Below are 21,244 nucleotides of genomic sequence, written 5' to 3' on the forward strand. Positions count from 1 at the left end.
TCCCCGCCATTTGGAAAGACATTGTGGTGATACTCCTTGTCGCAGCCCTGGTGGGTATAATATAAATATTTCTCAGATTACAGGGGAGGGGTTACTACAAGAAAGAATTGAGACCCCCATTCTTATCCTCAAAATTTAAACATTAATTAAAATACGTAGGAAACATTGGTTCCACATACATTAGGCGTTCACTCCGAATTTGACCACAGCTCAGCAGAAACAGCTCGTCCTCTTATAGCCTCACGTGATTCATTTCAAATGCTGGACGGTTTTTATGACGTCAACGCAAAACCACCCGGCTTCCGTCATTGAGAAGGGACGTCGGAATGAGGTGACGTCATTGGGAAGCGCCGGAGCCCAGGAGCGAGCAGGTGAGTCCATCCAGCCGGCGCCTTTTAATTTCTCAGTAATAAAACAGCTTCGGCCACAGAACTCATTTCTCGTTATCTTGACTCCCTTCTCTCTCCCCTTGTCCAGTCCCTTCCCACCTACATCCGTGATTCCTCTGACACCTTACGTCACATCAACAATTTCCAGTTCCCTGGCCTCAACCGCTTCCTCTTCACCATGGACGTCCAATCCCTCTACACCTCCATCCCCCACCAGGATGGTCTGAGGGCCCTTAGCTTCTTCCTCGAACAGAGGTCCGAACAATCCCCATCCACCACTACTCTCCTCCATCTGGCTGAACTTGTTCTCACGCTGAACAATTTCTCCTTCAACTCCTCTCACTTCCTCCAAATAAAAGGTGTGGCTATGGGTACCCTCATGGGCCCCAGCTATGCCTGTCTCTTTATGGGGTATGTGGAACATTCCTTGTTCCAGTCCTACTCCGGCCCCCTTCCACAACTCTTTCTCCGGTACATCGATGATTACTTCGGTGCCGCTTCATGCTCTCGTCGGGACTTGGAAAAATTTATTAATTTTGCTTCCAATCTCCACCCCTCCATCATTTTCACGTGGTCCATCTCTGACACTTCCCTTCCCTTCCTTGACCTCTCTGTCTCAATCTGGTGATAGACTGTCCACCAATATCCATTACAAACCCACCGACTCCCACAGCTATCTCGACTACAGCTCCTCACACCCTGCTTCCTGTAAGGACTCCATCCCATTCTCTCAGTTCCTTCGCCTCCTTCGCATCTGTTCCGATGATGCTACCTTCAAAAACAGTTCCTCTGACATGTCCTCCTTCTTCCTTAACCGAGGTTTTCCACCCACGGTTGTTGACAGGGCCCTCAACCGTGTCCGGCCCATCTCCCGCGCGTCCACCCTCACGCCTTCTCCTCCCTCCCAGAAACATGATAGGGTCCCCCTTGTCCTCACTAATCACCCCACCAGCCTCCGCATTCAAAGGATCATCCTCCGCCATTTCCACCAACTCCAGCATGATGCCACCACTAAACACATCTTCCCTTCACCCCCCCACTATCGGCATTCCATAGGGATCGCTCCCTCTGGGACACCCTGGTCCACTCCTCCATCACTCCTCAACCCCCTCCTATGGCACCACCCCATGCCCACGCAAAAGATGCAACACCTGCCCCTTCACTTCCTCTCTCCTCACCGTCCAAGGACCCAAACACTCCTTTCAAGTGAAGCAGCATTTCACTTGCATTTCCCCCAACTTAGTCTACTGCATTTGTTGCTCCCAATGTGGCCTCCTCTACATTGGAGAGACCAAACGTAAACTGGGCGACCGCTTTGCAGAAACCTGCGGTCTGTCCGCAAGAATGACCCAAACCTCCCTGTCGCTTGCCATTTTAACACTCCACCCTGCTCTCTTGCCCACATGTCTGTCCTTGGCTTGCTGCATTGTTCCAGTGAAGCCCAACGCAAACTGGAGGAACAACACCTCATCTTCCAACTAGGCACTTTACAGCCATCCGGACTGAATATTGAATTCAACAACTTTAGGTCATGAGCTCCCTCCCCCATCCCCACCCCCTTTCTGTTTCCCCTTCCTTTTCTTTTTTTTCCAATAAATTATATAGATTTTCCTTTTCCCACCTATTTCCATTATAAAAAAAAATAAAAAATTTTTTTTTACATCTTTTATGCTCTCCCCACCCCCACTAGAGCTATACCTTGAGTGCCCTACCATCCATTCTTAATTAGCACATTCGTTTAGATAATATCACCAACTTTAACTTTAACACCTATGTGTTCTTTTGTACTATTGTTGTTGACATCTTTTGACGATCTGCTTCTATCACTGCTTGTTTGTCCCTACAACCACACCCCCACTCCACCTCTCTCTCTCTCTCTCTCTCTCTCCGCTCCCCACACACACACACCTTAAACCAGCTTATATTTCAACTCTTTCTTGGACTCGAACTCAAGTTCTGTCGAAGGGTCACGAGGACTCGAAACGTCAACTCTTTTCTTCTCCGCCAATGCTGCCAGACCTGCTGAGTTTTTCCAGGTAATTCTGTTTTTGTTTTTGTTTTGGATTTCCAGCATCCGCAGTTTTTTTGTTTTTATCTTTCGGCTTCAGGGTCCGTTGTGCAAATCCTGGTTGAGTATTACTTTTCAAAAGTGCATGTCAATACAATTGGGGTAAATTTATACTGATGGAAGGTTATTGACCTGAAACGTTAATTCTTATTTTTCCATAGATGTTGCCTGACCTGCTGAATACTTCCAGCGTTTCCAGTTTTTATATCAGATTTTCAGCATTCACTGTATTTTTATAAAATTATTACTGTTGTTCACCTGCACCCAGACTGCCACGTTTCTATCTCCTCACAGCAAGGCAGCACTGATTTATATCATTATTCTGTCCTCTTGTACTGCAGAATCCAAAAGACTGCAAATGCTGGAATCCAAAACAAAAACAACAGTGGAGACATTCAGTGGGCTAAGTACGGGGTTGCCAACTCATGATAGAGGCATTCCACATGATGTTTTGACTACATGACATGATCATGTGAAGCCTTCTTTCATGGCTTGTATGGAAGTTATTGCATTAACTTATAACAGTTGGGCCCTCTGTAGTTGAATTTCTTTGCTCATGGCTTTGCGCCAGCAGCTGTGCAACAGGTCCTGAGAATCAGGAAGCCATCTATGAGCAGAGAGGGAACCAGGGCAAACCAGTCTGCTGATTGCAAGTCTCTCTCTCTCTCTCTCTCTCTCTCTCTCTCTCCTCCCCCCCCCCCCCCGGCCTTCCCTTGACCTTCCCCCATCCCCTGATCCCCATACAAAATCTACATCTTCCCTGGCCCTGCATTCCTGTCTACATCTCTTTCCCACCAGCCAGGAGTGTGAATTTCGGTCAAGATACCAGGAGAACTCCCTGTGCTTCTTGATTAGTGCCACAATCCACCCAAGCAGGCAGATAGTTTATGTGCTGGAATGGGACCTGAACTGCAATCTTCTGACTTGGGTGGATGCCAATGTCAAGTAGAATCTAGAACAGGATCTAGTCTGGAAACTTCCCTGTCTGTATTGCTCAGCTAATAGCATTGCAATGCTAACTACTGGCTGTGGCAGTTTATTTGACTTTTTATGCAGGGCAGATTTTTTTCCTCTCCGTTTACACCCCTAGACATAAGCTTAAATTTTATTCTTTCTCTCATATGTATGTATTACTGATGTTTATATTCAAGGTGAGTTAAGAGTGTAAATAGGAGCAACAGTGTGCCAATACAGGCCCTTGAGCCTGCGGTACCATTCAATCATGGCCCATCTACATCAACTGCACTTTCCTGCCTTATTCCCATTTCCTTTGATTCCTCCTCTATCCAAATTTTAGTCTTAAAATATTTCCTTGATTGTGACATTATAATCCTTAGTTCTAAACTCTCTGATTAGGGGAAATGGCTTCTTGAGTCTACCCTGTCGAGCCCTCCTAAAAATTTTATACATTTCAGTGAGATCACCTCTCATTCTTCTAAACTGCAGAGAATATAGGCCCATTCTACTCGATCTCCCCTCACAGGACAGCCTTCTCATCCCAGGAATCAATCTAATGAATGTTTGTTGCATCCCCAAGACAAGTACTTCTTTCCTTAGTTAAGGAGACCAAAACTACACAGTATTCCAAAACTTCATATAATTGCAGCAGGACTGCCTTAAATTCTACAAGGATGTGCAAATCCCTTTGAAGATCGACATTTACTGATCTCTCACCTTTTAAAAAAAATACTGTTCTTCCCTTTTTTGTACCACAGTGGATAATTTTACATTTCCCACATTATACTGTATCTGTCAACTTCTTGCCCACTCACTTAACCTGTCCATAATCCCTTTCAGTACCTATGCATCCTCCACACAGCTTACTTTTCCACTTGGCTTTGTATCATCAGCAAACCTGGATACATTAGCCTTGTTCCCCTTATCTAAGTCATTTATATAGATTGTAAATAGCACTGATCCTTGCTACGCCTCACTAGTTACAACCTGCCAACCCAAAAATGATGTTTCCTGTCCATTAATCAATCCTCAATCCAAGCTAATACCTCAAACCCCACAAGTCCTAATCTTGTGTAACAATCTCCTGTGTGGTTCAGTGTTTTCTGTCCTTTGCTGTTTTTAGCCTCATTCATACTTATGCTATATACTGATTTCCTGGGCTAAGATCCTTTCTTATTTTATTTCATTCATTATTTATCAGAACTAAACTCCCCAACCCTTTCTATTTTGGCTATCTTGGCTATTTTTTTTAAAAGCCAAGTACCCTGGAATATTTAGTTCCAACTTTGGTTACCTTGCAGTCACACCTCAGTAATAGCTATTGGATCAAACCCATCTATTGTTGCCATTAATGCATTTATCTTGTTACAAACATTCTGTCTATCTAAAAATAGTGCCTTTAATGTTAACCTTTTACTAATTTTTTTTTGTTACCTTTGTTAAACGCTCTGTCGCTTCCTGATACACATTCCTTGATTTTACCCAAAGTGCTACATTGCTCTACAGCCTAACTTTTCACTTTTGAATAGTAAACTTACCCTTGCCAGAACCCTCAATCCATCACAGCCTGTGGGTCCCCCACTTATTAGTTTAAAGACCTATTTACCTCCCTAGATATTTGATTTGCCATGATACAGATCCCAGCCTGGCTTAAGTGGAGTCTGTCCCAATGGAACAGCTCCCACTTTCCCCAGTACTGGTGCCAGTGCCTGGTGAATTGTAACCAATGGCTCTGACACACTCTTTCAACCATGCACTTAATCCTGTAATCCGTTTGTTCCCATGCCAAGGGGTTCAAGCAGTAATCTAGAGCTAGAGGTTATTATCTTTGAAGTTCTGCCTGTTAATTTGGACCCTAGCTCTGCAAACTCCTTTAGCAGAATCTCATTCCTCGTCCACCTCTGTTGGTCCCTATGTGAACCACGAAAAGTGGATTCTCTTCTCCAGCTGTGAGGAGAAGCCCTTAACCCTGGCAACATCACCTTCAAGTCTCCCAGTCGTGGCTGCAGAAAAAAAATCTGTCCCCCTGTTAGTACTAGCCCCTACCACTTCCACATTCCTCCAAGCTTCCTCCACTTGAATGGCCTCTTGCACCATGGTGCCATGGCCCATCCTTGCTGTAATCTTTTGTTGAGTGGTAGTCCTAACAGTAGTGATTGGGGGTATCTATACCATGGTGATTGGTTTCTCATTCTCCTGTCTCTATGATTGTACAGGTCTAATGGAGGTAATGCAATAAAGGGGGTAAGGTGACTAATTTGAAGAAAATAGTGTTAATTACAACACCTAATTTGCAATTAATGTGCATGACCTTTAAAAGGTGTTTAATCTTTGAGTTGAATTTATTCTAATTGCAGGTTTGCAGAATTGTTTTAAGAAATTATGTTACAATACAAAAAGACCTTTAGTAAGATATGAAGAATACAGTGTTTATGATTTGTATATTTTTGTATTTTGATAGATTGGGAAAGCATTTGGATAGTGAATATGAATGAATGGATTACAAAAAAACCTTTGGAATGGGAAAAATATCTGAACAAAGAAGTAAAAGTTACTGCAGATGAAAAAAATGTATATCAAGGCTGGGTCTTTACTGTTGACCCTGTATCGGGAAGGTAAGTTCAATTTGATGAACATCTCTTTAAACCCCTCTTTTTCTAAACCTATCAACATAACATTTTACTCTTTTCTCCCTCACGTACTTGTATCTTCCCCTTAAATACATTTATGCTATTTGTCTCAGCAGCTCCATGTGGTAGTGGGTTCTACAGTCTAAACACTCGCTGAAGAAAAAAATATTCTCCTGAATTCCCTAATAGATTTATTAGGGACCATCATATTTATAGCCACTAGTTTTCATCTCCCACGCAAATGGAAACATCTTCACTCTGTCTACACTATCTACAAATGTGCCTTGACCTGCCTGGTGTTGCTCTACTAACAAGGGCAATCATCACTTGTTCTGCCTGACATAAGTCATCCGTATCAATCCCAGACCTCCAAGTTTGAGTCCCTCCAATCTGGTTTCTATCCAGGCACAGTGCCAAAATGGCTCTTACCAAAGTCACAAATGACATCCTATGTAACTGTGTAAACTATCCTTTCGTGTCCTTCAAGGCCTGTCTGCAGACCTTGACACGATTGACCACACTATCCCCTTTCAATGCCTCTCCACTGATGACCTGTTGGGTGGGACAGCACTTATTAATTCATTCTTATCTTCTCTTCACACTCTCGCAATGTTATGTCTGGTATTTCTGAAGATCTATCCTTGGCGCCTCTTATTTCTCATCTACATGCTGCCCTTTGGCAACACAGCATTTGTTTTCACGCGTACACTGATGACTCCCAGCTCTACCTCAACATCACCTCTCTCAACTCCTCCACTTGTGCTAAATTACCAGACTGCTTATTTGACATTACTGAATAGGCAGAAATTTCCTCCCATTAAATATTGGAAAGACCAAAGCCATTGTCTTCGTTCCTCACTCCAGACTCTGTTCCCTAGCTAATGACACTCTCCCTCTCCCTGGAGACTGTCTGAGGCTGAACCAGACTGTGTGCAATCTTGATGTCATATTTGAACCGGAGTGAGGTGGGTAATCTAGAAAACAGGAGCACAATCTCAGGATAAGGACCAAGATGAGGAGAAATACCTTCACTCAAAGGGTTGTGAATCTTTGGAGTTCTCTACCTCATAGGGGTATTGATGCTCCATTGTTGAATATATTTAAGGCTGAGATGGACAGATTTTTAGTCTCTCAGGGAATCAAAGAATATGGGGAGTGGGCGGGAAAGTGGAGTTAAGGCCAATGATTATCCATGATAATATTGATAGGTGAAGCTGACTCAAGGAGCCATATGGTCTGCTTCTGCTCCTAATATTCTTATTTCCAGTCTGTTGGCTCGGGAAAGTATGATGGTGGGACAACTAAGGCCAGTTATATTCTCTGTGGCATCTAGAATTGCTGATTAGAATGCATGTAGAATGCATCGATTTGGCTGCAATTATCTGTTCAGATGTGGTGTTTTATTCTGTTCATACCTAGAAAATTTCAACTAATTTCTTTGCTCAGTTGTCCTCAGCGATCAACTTAATCTTTTATTTCTCTCAGTGTTGTCCTGGTAAACTTCGTGGATACTGGGAAGGTGTCTGTTGTGACTATTATGGGCCACGCAATTCAGACAGTGGAACTAATCAATGAAGGAGAAAACAACACAACTGAGAAACTCTCTGCCTTATTTATGCCTGTCGCTGACAAGGTCTACAGCAATGAAGAGCTTGAACAAAGGAAGTCCAGCCTTAAATCTTGGCTAGAGAAAAATCGGATTCCTGTTACAGAGCAGGGGGACCAACACAAAGTGCTGTGTGTGGCTGGGGTATTGACAGTATCTCCACCATATAATCCAGAAGACTGCAATAGCTCCAATGAGATTATCCTATCCAGGGTTCAAAGTCTTATCAACTGTAACCCAAATGCTGATCACAAAGCTGATTGAAGGGGAATACTTAATGTTAAATTATTAAATATATATTTCTTCTGGTAAATTTGGCATCCATTCTTTAACACTATTGTTAAACATTAGCTGTACTTCTGTTATAGGTGCCCAGCCTAGCACTGATGTGGTGGTGACTTTATTGCTTGTGTGCAGAGTAAAATTGAAAGTTAAAGTTAATCTTATCCAAATTGATGTACCATTTTTGAGAAATCCAGAAGAGAATCGTTGAGATTATCTGCTATCCTGTCAGCAATCTTTCATACACATTCACCTCATGAAATAAGATACTGTTGTAAATGTGTTTTCCATTCTAGAATCTACCAATCCAATTTAATAGTAAAAGAATGTGTCTGAAGCAGTTGTTCCTATTTGTTAGTGTTATATATGGCAGAACCATACATACTTTTTCCGCATGAATTTTTGAATTTCCATGGGAAAATATGTATTTTGAAAACCGGTGTTAAGGGGTTGTATCTTAAAATCATCCCAGGTGAGAATACCTTCCGCCAGTTGAAAGTTGTTTTATGGTTTTCATGGTGAGAGCAGTAACATTGAGTCAGAAGATTTTATGGTTACACCATGCAAAATCTGCTGAGAGAAGAGCAGGCGTTACCTTAACAGAGTTCCTTAGAAGAATCTGGACGTTTCAGGCAACATATGCTGCTTGTCGTCTGGAGGAATGACTGGAATAGGGAAAGAGGTAGTTAAATATAGTGGAGGATGGGAATATGGGTGGGATCTTACTGCTGATTGGTCAGTGTATTTGTTTATAATAGGTAAATACATGTTAACATTCTTACTGCTGACAGGTTGACCGTGCAGAATGGATGGTAATGTGATTCTTGAGTAAGGGTAACGTCACTGATGAGATGCCATTGTTTTGAAGGACAGTGTGGTGTTGATAGATCCCCATAGCACCTCTGACACATCTTGTATGTGCTGAATGGGATAAATCTAGAGTTAATAACCGCCACATCCAGCGCATGTTTGGCAGTAGCTGACTTGTTCCATTCACTGTGTTGAAGCAGGTTTGATGTTCCTTGAATCTAGTGTGTAGACTGCGTCCTGTTTTCCCCACAGTATGCAATTTATAGCATGGTATCTGTAAATTCCTGGTGAAGGAGGTAATGTTTTGCCCCTGTTGGCCTGTAAACAATAGATCTCAAAAAGTAATGAATAGATTTCAATGAAACTTGGTACACAGGTAGACCTGGATCCTGGAATTTTTTAAAGGATCGTTTAACATTGGGGGATAGGGTGATGACTATTTTTTCAGAATATTGTTCATTGTGAAGGAATGTTGTGGAATTTGTCACAGCTGTCAAAACATAAGCAGTTTTTAGAAGGTGGGTTGGATGAAGCCTGTTTAGTAAGATGAAAGCTCTTAAAACCAAAAGAAAAATCTTTTTATTGTAGTTGCAGAGCATTGACCCAGGCAGGGAAAAGCCTCAAGGAAGAGCTGCATAATTGTAATAATGTTGAGTTAATATAGCACACCACTTCGCTGTGTTGAGTGTCCTCTCCACTTATTTATTGAGGGGTTTTTTTGTCTTTGTATGTATAAAAGGTGGAGTGGAGTTTTTTAGATGACGTGAGTATATATTGTAGTCCTGGTGAGGTGGAGAGCATCCTCCAATCATTTTCCAATGGCCTCATGAGAAAATTTTAGTCAGTGACTAGAAACATCAACAAAAACTTCACCATATTAAGTCTACACTTCAACTCAATGGATTTCCTTTACACAAGATTAACACACACTGTAACTACTTCCACTAAGACAAGAGTCAGCCTCCTGTACATCGGTTTCATTTTGCACAGACTACAATGTATACTCGAGTCAGTGGACATAGAAGTCCAACACAAATCTTCTAAGAAGCTGTACTCCATCCTTTATATCCACAGGGAAGAAACCATCTTATAATAAACTAGGAATATACAGCATACCATGTGACTGTGGACTACATTTGGGGGAAAACAGGCTGCAGCCTACATGCTAGACAAATGGGATATCAAATACAGTAAATGGGACAAGTTAGCTATCATCAAACACACAACTTAATAACCACCACATCCAATGGTCCAACTTTAGACTTATCCATCATGCACTGGCATACAAAAGGATGCCACAGACAACGACCAACACCACACCAACCACTAAGACAGCAACCTTCTCATTAGTAACATCTGTTACCCTTACTCAAGAAGCACATTTAAACATCCATTCTACGCAGTCGACTGATCGGCAGCAAGAACCTTAACATATAGCAACCTATTACAAACAATAGCCTGACCTGTCAGCAATAAGATCCCACCCTCCACTGTATATAACTACCTCTTTCACCTGTTCCAATCATTTCACTAGTTGACAGGCAGACTGTACTGCCCAAAACATCGAGACCTACCTAAAAGGGAATCCCATCCCCTTTTAAGGAACTCTTAAGTTAACAACTATTCTTTTCAGGGCAAATTGTACATGGTGTAACTCTAAAATCTCACTCAATGTTTCCTCCAATGGATTTTGAAGAGGTTGTTCAAACCCTCACCACAGAATATATGGAACATCTTTAAAGGAATAATGCTGTGCAAATAGTACAAATATAAATCTCAGAGCAGCAAGCCGAGATCAAATAAGTATGACCCTAAATTGAGTAACAAGCAAATTACAAATGAAAAGGGAAATGATCTTATGAATCCTGCGGGGAGAAAGGGGATGGGATTCACTGAATATGCAAAATCTAAAGTTGATCAGAGGGGCAAAGTGAGACTTGGCAAAACATAACAGTAGCAAATTAATTCAATACTGCAAGAGCAAGATGACTGTCAGAAAAGGTAAGAATTGGGTGTGAAATTGAGGACTAATACAAAATATTAATATTCTGAAGAGTTTACATATGTTCACAAAGTAAGCTGTGAACGACTTGTTATATTGGGAAGTTCAAAACAAAATTTACTACTTCAACATAGATGAAAGTCCAGACAAGCAGAGCTTAAAACAAATTCCATAGAGTGTTGAGACTATCGAGGACATTTATGAGACATTGATAATCATTCATGATGAAATCAATTACACTGGGGAGACACTACTGGATTGGAAACAACCTAATATACCTATAGGCAAAAAAGGAGTTAAAATTAACCATGGACATATGCAAACATTAGCCTGAATTGAATTCCATCTAACATAATGGAGTAAATTATCAGAGTAAAACTGAAGATTATCTGTACAATTTTTAAAAATTCATTCATGGGATGTGGGCGTCGTTGACTAGGCCAGCATTTATTGCCCTTGAGAAGATGGTGATGAGCTGCTTCCTTGAACTGCTGCAGTCCATGTGGTGTAGGTACACCCACAGCACTATTAGGGAGGGAGTTCCAGGATTTTGACCCAGCGACAATGAAGGAATGGCGATATGCTTCCAAGTCAGGATGGCAAGTGGCTTGGAGGGGAACTTGCAGGTGATGGTGTTCCCATGTGTCTGCTGCCCTTGTCCTTCTAGATGGTAGAGGTCATGGGTTTTGAAGGTGCCATCTAAGGAGCTTTGGTGAGTTCCTGCAATGCATCTTGTAGATGGTACACACTGCTGTCACTGTGTGTCGATGGTGGAGGGACTGAATGTGGAGAGTATTCCATCATACTCCTGACGTGTTCCTTGTAGATTATAGACAGGCTTAGGGGAGTCTGAAGGTGAGTTATTCGCCACAGGATTCCTGGCCTCTGACCTCTTGTAGCCACAGTATTTATATGGCTAGTCCAGTTCAGTTTCTGGTCAATGGTAGCCCCCAGGATGTTGATGTTGATGACCTAATAAATACAACAGTAGTAGGAGTGGCACATCCTACCTGACCAAACTCCTTGACTTCTTTGAGAAAGTAAACATGGACTTCCAAAAGGCATTTAATCAAGTTTGAAAGACTTCAACATGTCCAATCAATGTAAAGCTGCAATCAACAAAACTAGTGGATTGTTGAACTATACAACCAAAGCTATCCAAGAGTCTAGATGAAACATTGACAATCTGTACAGTGTCTCAAATCAGAATAATGAGGAATATCTGGTCACATCTGGTCAACAAGAAACAAGGGAGATTTTATACACTAGAGATAGTGCAGAAAAAAGCCATACGGCTCACCTCTGGTTTCGGTGCCAATTGGTAAAATATAAATGAAATTCTCTTCATGTAAACAGTGATCCACACAAGGAATAGAGACTTCCAGGTGGAAAAGCAGAGACAAAAACTTGAATAATAAAGGCACAATTAGATGCAGCAAAGGGAGGATTGCAAGATTTTCTGAATGAATTATGATAGGATGAACAATCTTTCTCTCTCACAATTATCTGATAATCTGTAAACAGATATGGGATTACATTAAAAAAATATATTTTGCAACTGTTAACCTAATCTTTATGCCTGGTAAGTCCAGGCACCAGATAATATAATACATTTAAATTCTATTCTAAAATAGCGTAAATTTCTTTTGAAACATGCAGTCTACAGCCGAGATCTTCCTGAATGTGTACTATTGAGGGAAATTTAGTTTATTGACTATCATTCACTTTTGTTCTGGAAAAACATGCAGCATCTGCTACTGCACAGGGTTCTTATGAGACAGTTTTTTTCTCAGGCCTGTACTGAGATATTTGTATGCAGTTAACAAAATCAGGTGCAGGGATGACCAAACTGTGTAACTTGAGCTACCCCTGCAGTGAAATGTTTAATTGCTTTGTTCAGTTGCCCCACCCATTGTAATAAGTGTATAGCCATAACAAAAGGGCTTTTAGCTTCCTTTCTGGGCAACATACATTTTGAATTAAATGTTCCTTAAACTCATTATTTGAACCTGAATGCATCAGTATATCCAGCAGGGAGCTTGCTGTGTCAGGTCAGCTTGTACAGAATCTGCTAAAGGAACAAATATGGGCAACATCGCTGTTACTAACACAAGAACAAGTCTTCAGCACCATTGATGTCTGTAGCAGAAATATCAGTGTGTGTTCCTGGATTAAAAGCTGTTGCTCTTGAAAGATGGAGAAAAGGAATAAGACTACAAATACAGATTTAAAGTAAATGGAAACGAAATATTTCAAAAATCACATCAACGAACTAAGTTTAAAAATGTACACAGTATACCTGTAATTACAATGAAAATATGAATATGAATCTTGTAGTCCTTTGTCAAAGCTCAAGTCAATAAAGGATTGGGTATAGGTACACAGAGTAAGGGTACATCTCAGTGACACTAAATATATGTTTCAAATGCTGATACTTTATTTTGAAATTTTACTCCTTTATTTTATTCCACCTCATTCAAGTTATTTCAAAATCCTCTCCGCTTAGCTTTAAATTTTCCTCAAAATGTTTACAAGCCGTACTTCAACAGATGTCAGACATGGTTCAATTGTAGCACTCTTTCCTGAGTCGGTAAGTGGGGCTTGAGTTCCACTTCTAGGCTTATATTTCAATGCAGTACTGAGAGATCGCTGAACTTTTGGATGTGCTGTCCTTTGCATGAGGAAGTGCAGTCTTTCAGGTGACACTTTTACATTATCTGAGAAGGCAGGCATTTAAAGGTCCATGGCACTATTTTGAAGAGCATAAAAGCTATCCTGATGTCCTAGTTAATATTCATCCTTCAACCAACATAACTAGAGCAGATTATCTGGCCATTTAGCTCACTGGAATCTTGCTGTGAGCAAACTGACTGCTACATTCCCGACATTACAACAATTTCAAAAGTACTTCAGTGGCTGCAACGTGCTTTGGGATGTCCTGAAGTCATGAAAGACAATATATAAATGTAAGTGCTTTCTAATCCAAATTCCTACGGCGAGCTCTTCGAATGTGTCAGTTCACGTTTAATTTCAAGAATCACATTCTTTCCCCATTCCCTCAGTGATTGGATCTAGATTCATATATTTTCTCAATTCATTCACAGGGTGTGGGTGGCACTGGCAAGGCCAGCAATTATTATCCATCCCTAATTGTCCTCGAGAAGATGCTGGTGAGCCATCTTCTTGAATACAACTGAGTGGCTTGTTAGCCCATTTCAGATGGGATTTAAGAGTCAACCACATTGCTGTGTGACTGGAGTACACAGATAGGACAGGCCAGGTAAAGCTGGCAGGTTTTCTTCCTTAAAGGACAATAGTGAACTAAATGGGCTTTTATGGTAATCTAGTAGCTTCGTGGTTACCATTACTAATACTAGCTTTCTTTTCCAGATTTATTTAATTAAATTTAAGTTCCAGAACTGTCATTGTAGGATTTGAATTTTTGTTTCCAGATAATTAATCCAGGCCTGTGTTACTAGTCCAATAACATAACCACTATGTTACTGTACCCTGTTCTACTTAGCTCCTGCTATCAAGTTGTGTTTGAGCCAGTTCCCCATTGAAGTGTGCATCTACTCATTACCCTGTATAAGCATCAGGCAACAGAGAACAGAGGAATTTTGTAAGAACAACACATGATGTAAAATATACCTATTTTAATTAAGGATTTATGGTACTAATTTATATTTCAATACACCTTAAAGTGCAACAACTTTAATACAGTTCATTTAGTTACTGGAGCGATAAGAATCTTTTAAAGATTGATGTTTATTTCATAGCTTTTAATTAAAATATTTCTTCCTCCAACATCACAGGGAGGAAAGTGTGACAGTCAAAATCGTGCATTTTATATTTTTCCTCTGTCCGATGCAAATGCTTTGTGAATGGGCCAATGAACCAAAATCTTGAAGTGCAGTAGCAGTCACTCCATGATGCAAAACCAATGCCAGCGATACAGTTGGTCTCAACCATTTCTCTGGGAAAAGCTATGTTCTACTGAAGTGCAAACCAGTTAACCTCACCCCACAGGCATGTTAAGATTTCGGTCGGTAAATTTACAGTGATGATAATCCACAGTGTCCGCGCGCTTCCATGGAAGCCCTGTGTTGAACAGTAAATATGTGACTTGTACTACAAAGTTGTTGTGGACCTGGGGCTGTCAGTAACATATTCTTTATTAATAGATCCAGTAGGTTTTTGCTTGTTGCACTGTTTCAAATATTTGTGCATAATGTCGTTGGACCAAGCAGTTCAATCACTTCTATTTTCATCCAAAGTGCTTACAAGAATAACAGATCTGAATTCTGCTGCCAGTGTTTGGGATGGTAGTGAAAATGGCTGAGCAGCTTTCCCTCTAAGTCCTCAGTGCATTTGAATGCTACCTTGGCCAGAAATCTTTTCCAGCTTGGTCATCACTGAGTGGTTATAAGTTTCACAATCATATCAATGATGAGTGATCCCCGTGGACAAGTGCATAAGTCCATATTGGGTTTCTTGATTTTATCCTCCAGCAGCCGGTCTAATTCCCAGCGAAGCTCTTTAACTAGCTCAGCAATCTGGGTAAAGTACAAGAGCAAGAAGAAATACTGGTTAAAAAGAGAGTGTATACGTAGGCATCTATACATACACATGAAGCAAGGAAATGAGGGACAGCAAAAGACTCTGTTTTATCTAGCCTTTCCCATACAGTTGTGATGTCTTGTGCTTCCTATCCACCTTGAACCATGTAATTTCCTGAGAGATACAGATACAAACTCCAGCCAAGTAGGGGAAAAATATGGAAAATTTCTTCCTCACCTCTTTGGGCAATTGAAACAATTCTATTAATATTAAAAGCTTAACCCACCTGATTATTTTTCAGCATTGCTTCAACCATCAATTTGAACCCCATGTCTATAAACCACACTAAGTAAATGTAAGAGCTTATTTTAATGGCACAGGTTTAAAAAGTAAAACTGCTCAAACATAAAATAAATATAGTTTGTCCGATTCCTATCTATAATTTCAATGTAGTCCACAGAAGAGACTAAGTTCCACTGAACTGGAATAAAAACAAAAAATGCTGGAAAAACTCAGCTGGTTGGAACCGTGGAGAGAGAAACAGACTTAACGTTTTGAGTCCGTATGACTTCTTCAGAGCTAAAGAGAAGTAGAAATGTGATGGATTTTATACCGTTTTAGAGGGGGTGGAGCAGGTGGAACGAGACAGAAGGTGAGGGATAGGTGACAGCTAAGGACAGATTGACAAAGATGTCATGGACACAAGACAAAGGGAGCGTTAATGGTAGTGGTAGAGAGTAAAGAAGGTGCTGACAGTGGCATAAATATTAATAGCAGAGCAAGGGTCAGCACTCTGAAAACAAAACATAAAAACAAGTGACAGATGGCCCTGTGGGGTAAAAGGTGTTTGGGGGAAAAGGATTTTTAAAAAAGTAAATAAAAGAATAAATTTTTAAAAAATGGATTAAGAAAGGGGTCAAGAGGGAGGAGAGCATTCATGGTCTGAAGTTGTTGAACTCAATGTTAAGTCTGGAAGGCTGTAAGGTGCCTGATCGTTAGATGAGGTGCTGTTCCTCCAGTTTGCGTTGGGCTTCACTGGACTATTGCAGCAGGTCAAGGACAGACACGTGGGTATGAGGGCAGGATGGTGTGTTGAAATGGCTTTTATCCACTGAAGTGGAAACTGGTTAACCTCATCCTACAGGTGTGTTAAGATTGTGTTAAATATTTGCTTAGGTTCCAGTTTGTAATTTAACTGTTTGAATACTAAACATGTCTAACAAATATTTAATTGCTGAAAACAATCTAACATGTAATTTTGACTTGATATTTATTGAACTTTATAAGTAAAGGCAATGAGCATTTCTGTCTCCTGTCAACTCGCATTTAAGAAACTGACATTGCAAAATGGTTCATTTCAAAGGAAAACTGGTGAAATATATCCATCCTCATCATTTATTTAATTGTCATGTAGGAATACGAATCTCAAACTCCAAAAAGTAATTACCAATTTAGAACCAAGCCTCTCTGAAGTCCATCAGTACATTAGGTAAATGATACTGATGATTCTTAAGAAACTAATGGAGGAAACTACAGGAACTCTGGCAAAAATCTTCCAGATATGCTCAATACTGATGCCCAGAGAAAGAGCTGTTACCCCTATTTTTTTTTAAAAAGTATCAAAAATGACCCAGGAAACTACAGACCAGTGAGTTTGACATCTATTGTGTGCAAAGCAATGGAGATCCTTATTAAAGATAAGACCACGGAGTATCTGCATAATAATAAAATCATAAAATATAGACAAAATAGATCCACAAAGTAGAGGTCTTGCAATCTAATTTACTGATTTATTTGAGGGCATAACAAAGCAGTGTGCGGCATGTGGTGTATCTGGATTTCAATAAAGTCTTTGATACAGACCCTCTGGAAAGACTGGTACTAAAAATATAGAAAGCGGGAATCAGTGGAAGTATTTTACAATGAATATGTAATGATACTGGGATTGTCATCAGCCTGGGGTAATATTACCATTGAGGTCTCACAGGGCTTTTTTGAGACCTCTTTTCTTTAATATCTTTATTAATGATGATCTGGAGCTAGGAGTCACAAGCGCAATGGTTAAATTTGCAGACAATACTAAGTTAATGAAGTCAGTACATTGCAAAGCTGAACAGGATAAGCTACAGGATGATTTCAATATACTTGTGATAAGTAACAGATGTTAGAATGTAATGCAATGTTAGAACGTGAAGCAAAGCGCTTCATGTGGGGACAAAACGTCTAAGATGGGACTATTACTTAAAAGAAAGAAAATAATGCAAAGGAAAAACGCATGGGAGATCCTGAATGCCTGTAAATTGAAGTGATTGCAACAATGCTTGGTGACTGAGGAAAACATTAAATGTTGGGATTATTCAAAAGCCAATATTGAGGTGAAATAGTGGAGTAAATCTGCCACTTTACAAATCATTGGTGCGATCGTGCTTGGAATACTGCATACAGTTCTGCTCACTACAATACCAAACGAACACTGCAGCTAATGAAAGGACACAGAAGAGACCAACCAGAATGACTGAAACAATGGAGGGATTGTATTATGATTCTGTAAATTGGGTACGTTCTTACTGGAAAAGAGAATGGGAAGTGATGTGATTGCTGTTTTAGGATTTTAAAGGGTTTAGATAATATAGATCACGATAAGTTGTTTCACCTTGTGAACAGGAGAACCCAGTGGACACAGCGTGTTCTTGTGTGCAAATATAAAAACTATGGAAATATCTGAGAGTAGTCAATTTATGCAACCAGCGTCACAAAGATGTTTATTAATTCAAAAGCAAATTACTTTCAGAAAGTGAAATTTTGGGTTGCAGTAGACAAGCAAATTGAGACATGACAAGTGGAAAGTGCAGCATTTGGGAGGAAAAATGTGAGTTTTGGACCTATGACTCCCAACGTTCTCTGGCACTGGTGGTTTCCTCATCTTTTGTCTGTGTCTATTGTAGACTACATGAGAGATTGCCATGAATAAAAAGGGCATAGACACAATACTTAACGTGTGAAATGACTCAAGCATCATAGAGTTTATTGATAATTTCCTGACTTGTACTCAATATTTTTGTTTTCCAGTTCAGCTTTCTATTTGCTTTATTAATTTTCTGCTCTGCTCTGGTTAGGTCCATTGATCACCCAGATTCAGATTTCTTTGAACTTTATCCCTAACTACTGACACCAATCATAAAATACCAACGTCTCCCCAACGTCTCAACCACTCCCCACTGCATTCTCTCTCACTATGATCAGTATATTACACAATATTAAATTGCATTTGCCACTGTTCCACTAATTGATTTACCCTATATATAGTACAATAATGCTGGGCATAATAGGGCTTACATTTGTACCCATCATTTCCTGAAAGTAAACTCTTAAATAATGTCAGAAGGAGGGGAGACAAGACATTGAAAAGGGAGGGGAGGAGGGCAAGTCATTCTGATCATTCATATGTCTCAGTGTATCAAAGTAGAAAACTCACAGTCAGGCATCTGTTATCTCTCTGCTTTGAGGGAGGGAAGGTTCTGATAGGTGACATGCAGGTGTTTCGCAATGCTTCTATTAACCCTGTCTGTTCTGCTGTTACTCAAAGTTAAGTTTCACAATCTAATCAAGGTTCAGTCCGCCAGGGAACATATAATCCTTTTGACCAACAGTTGTCACAGTATATGTAATAATATCACTTCCAATTTATTTCTCCTCCAACTTTCATCCTCTCAATAGTCAGCTAACTCTTGCTACAGAACATTCCTATGGCAAAATGCCATTCAGTGTCTCCCTTGGGTGATCATTCCCCAGGTGTGATTGCTGACCGACTATTCTACCAGTTAGCATTATTGCCAAACTCAATCCTATTCTCACCCATTGTTACGATCAGGATGACAATGCCTCTCCTCTCTTGTCCAAGAGAATGATAACAGTTTTAATAACCAATGTTTTAAAACACTTGGCAGCTAAGTCAGCTAATACAGCATAAACAATGATGGAATGCAGTATCTTCCTATCTAAACAGGCTAGGTTTACAGACTGCTGTGACTTGCAAATGAGTTCTTATTGGCAGAGCGTTATTCAATTTCAATGTTTCAATTTCAATCACAGAATGATGACTTCAAAGAAATAACAAATTACCTTCAATTGATAAAAGAAAATGCCTCCTTACCTGAGGGGAAGCAGCAGCAAAGCGAATCCATCCATCATCAAGGGAGATGATGAATTGTCCCCTCTCAAGTTCCACACTGACCTGGCCACCTCCAAACAACACCAGAGGGTACACAGAAACCATGCTGCAGTCTCGCAGAAATACTCTGCTGGTTTTCACCTTCTCATGGTACACCAAATAAGGACTTTCAAAGTGCCGGACCTAGGATCCAAATATAGTGAATGATTTAATATTTGTGTTCTTTATACAGGGCAGCCCAATGAAAATCCATTATTTGAGCAAAAAAAAAGTTAATCATTAATGGGCTATAAGGTAATAATTTTAATGGAGTGCAGTTTTTTTAAAAAAACTTGCATTTTGTAGCACTTTTCATGATCTTCAGGTGTTCCAAAGCACTTTACAGCTAATGAACTACTACTAAAGTGTAGTCAATGTAATGTAGGAAATCTGGTAGCCAATTTGCACACAGCCAAAGTCCCACAAACAGCAATGAGATAATGATAAAATAATTGGTTTTGGTTTTGTTGATAGAGAGATAAATGTTGTCCAGGTCATTGAGAGAACTCACTTGTGCCTCTTCAAAATAGTGCCTTACAGTTTTTTTTATTTTCTGAGAGATGAGGCCTTGGTTTAAAGTCTCATCCAAAAGATGACATCTCCAACAATGCAGCCCTCCCTCAGTACTAGGTCAGGAGTGTTATCCTGGACCTTGTGCTCAAGTCTCTACATTGGTGCTTGAACTCACAACCTTCTGACTTAGCAGCAAGTTTGCTGCCACTAAGCCTTGACTGACACCTGATGTGTCGATGCCACAGAGATTTTGGGAAACACATTCAACGCTGCTACTCAGTTAAGCATCCAATTTAAGTTACACTACTGCAGGAAGCACTGACATCATGAAAGTCTGTGGTTGTGTGCCTACAGTGGCACCCAGAACAGCAACGCCTCAAATTTAACATTGTCATCCTCACGTCCAAATCTCTCCATGAACTTGCACTCAGTTAGTTCCGTCAGCACTGCAACCTTTAAGTACTCTGCTCTCCTCCAGTGCATCCCTAATTTCCAACACCTCACTGCTGCCAGCTGTGTCTTCAGATGTCCAGGTCCTAAGCTCTTGAATTCCCTCCCTAAATCTCTAGGCCTCTCTCGCTTCCTTGAAGATGCTTTTTAAAACCTAATTCTTTGACCAAGCTTTAGTAACTTCACTTAATGTGTCCTTATGTGGCTTGGTTTTAGTCCGAGTACACTCCAGTGAAGTGCCTTGGAAACTTTTACTACATTAAAGGTGCTAAATAAATATAAGTTGTTGTTGATAGTGACGTTACCTTCGATTTGCTGATATTTAAGGCCAACTTCAAAAGCTGCATGTGGCTAAAGAATTTCCAAATGTATTACGAATGGCGAGAGTGGCCAGTTTCGGTATACCTAAATTCAATACTCCTCACTGCATCAAACTGGGGAGCTGGCTTCAATCAAGAGGCTGATGATTGGTACATACTTTTATGATTGGCAATACTTAAAAGAATGGTGGGACAGTTTGAAAAGCAATGTTCAAGGGTTAATGCGATCAAGGGCCACATCCTCTTGTTTAGTTGTAAAAATTGAATGAACTAGGTAACATCAGTGGTGAAGGAATGTGAACTGAGCAACTGAACGTGACCTAGAAAACAAATGCCTGAGCTCACTTTCAGGCACATTGTACAGCACAATTAATCTAGATTCAAGTGTAGACTAAACACCATGGTCTGAGTTTTCATTTGCACAATCTTGTGATAGACAATAATGAT

General features: G+C 40.3%; 2 protein-coding genes across 7 annotated transcripts in view; one reads left to right on the plus strand and one right to left on the minus strand.

Annotated features, from left to right (window-relative positions):
• Positions 1–221: 221 nt before the first annotated feature.
• gemin6 (gem (nuclear organelle) associated protein 6) lies at positions 222–8,269 on the plus strand. Of its 2 annotated transcripts, none has more exons than XM_041182840.1 (3): positions 222–371; positions 5,876–6,029; positions 7,530–8,269. In XM_041182840.1, the coding sequence occupies exons 1-3, from the start codon at positions 275–277 to the stop codon at positions 7,912–7,914; spliced, it is 636 nt and encodes a 211-aa protein (XP_041038774.1). In that variant the 5' UTR covers positions 222–274; the 3' UTR covers positions 7,915–8,269. The 2 variants fall into 2 exon arrangements, with proteins under 2 accessions (XP_041038774.1, XP_041038775.1); XM_041182841.1 differs by lacking the exon at positions 222–371 and adding an exon at positions 2,407–2,425.
• A 6,116-nt stretch (positions 8,270–14,385) lies between these two features.
• dhx57 (DEAH (Asp-Glu-Ala-Asp/His) box polypeptide 57) overlaps positions 14,386–21,244 on the minus strand; it is a 101,734-nt gene continuing 94,875 nt past the window's right edge. For all 5 annotated transcript variants that reach the window (XM_041182836.1, XM_041182834.1, XM_041182832.1 and 2 more), the window contains 2 exons: positions 19,458–19,658; positions 14,386–15,300 (listed from right to left, as the gene is read on the minus strand). In XM_041182836.1, coding sequence (XP_041038770.1) covers positions 15,157–15,300; positions 19,458–19,658 — 345 coding nt within the window. In that variant the 3' untranslated portion in view covers positions 14,386–15,156. The remainder of the gene's footprint in view (positions 15,301–19,457; positions 19,659–21,244) is intronic.

This window comes from Carcharodon carcharias, chromosome 2, assembly GCF_017639515.1.
Source record: "Carcharodon carcharias isolate sCarCar2 chromosome 2, sCarCar2.pri, whole genome shotgun sequence".
Lineage (NCBI taxonomy): Eukaryota > Metazoa > Chordata > Chondrichthyes > Lamniformes > Lamnidae > Carcharodon > Carcharodon carcharias.

What these genes read in the sequence shown, in the direction of transcription:
- gemin6 (XM_041182840.1), top strand. Translation starts at nt 275, where the DNA reads ATGACGTCAACGCAAAACCACCCGGCTTCCGTCATTGAGAAGGGACGT. An exon ending in CGGAGCCCAGGAGCGAGCAG is followed by an intron (nt 372 to 5,875) that starts GTGAGTCCATCC and finishes GTATTTTGATAG; the next exon opens with ATTGGGAAAGCATTTGGATA. An exon ending in GTTGACCCTGTATCGGGAAG is followed by an intron (nt 6,030 to 7,529) that starts GTAAGTTCAATT and finishes TATTTCTCTCAG; the next exon opens with TGTTGTCCTGGTAAACTTCG.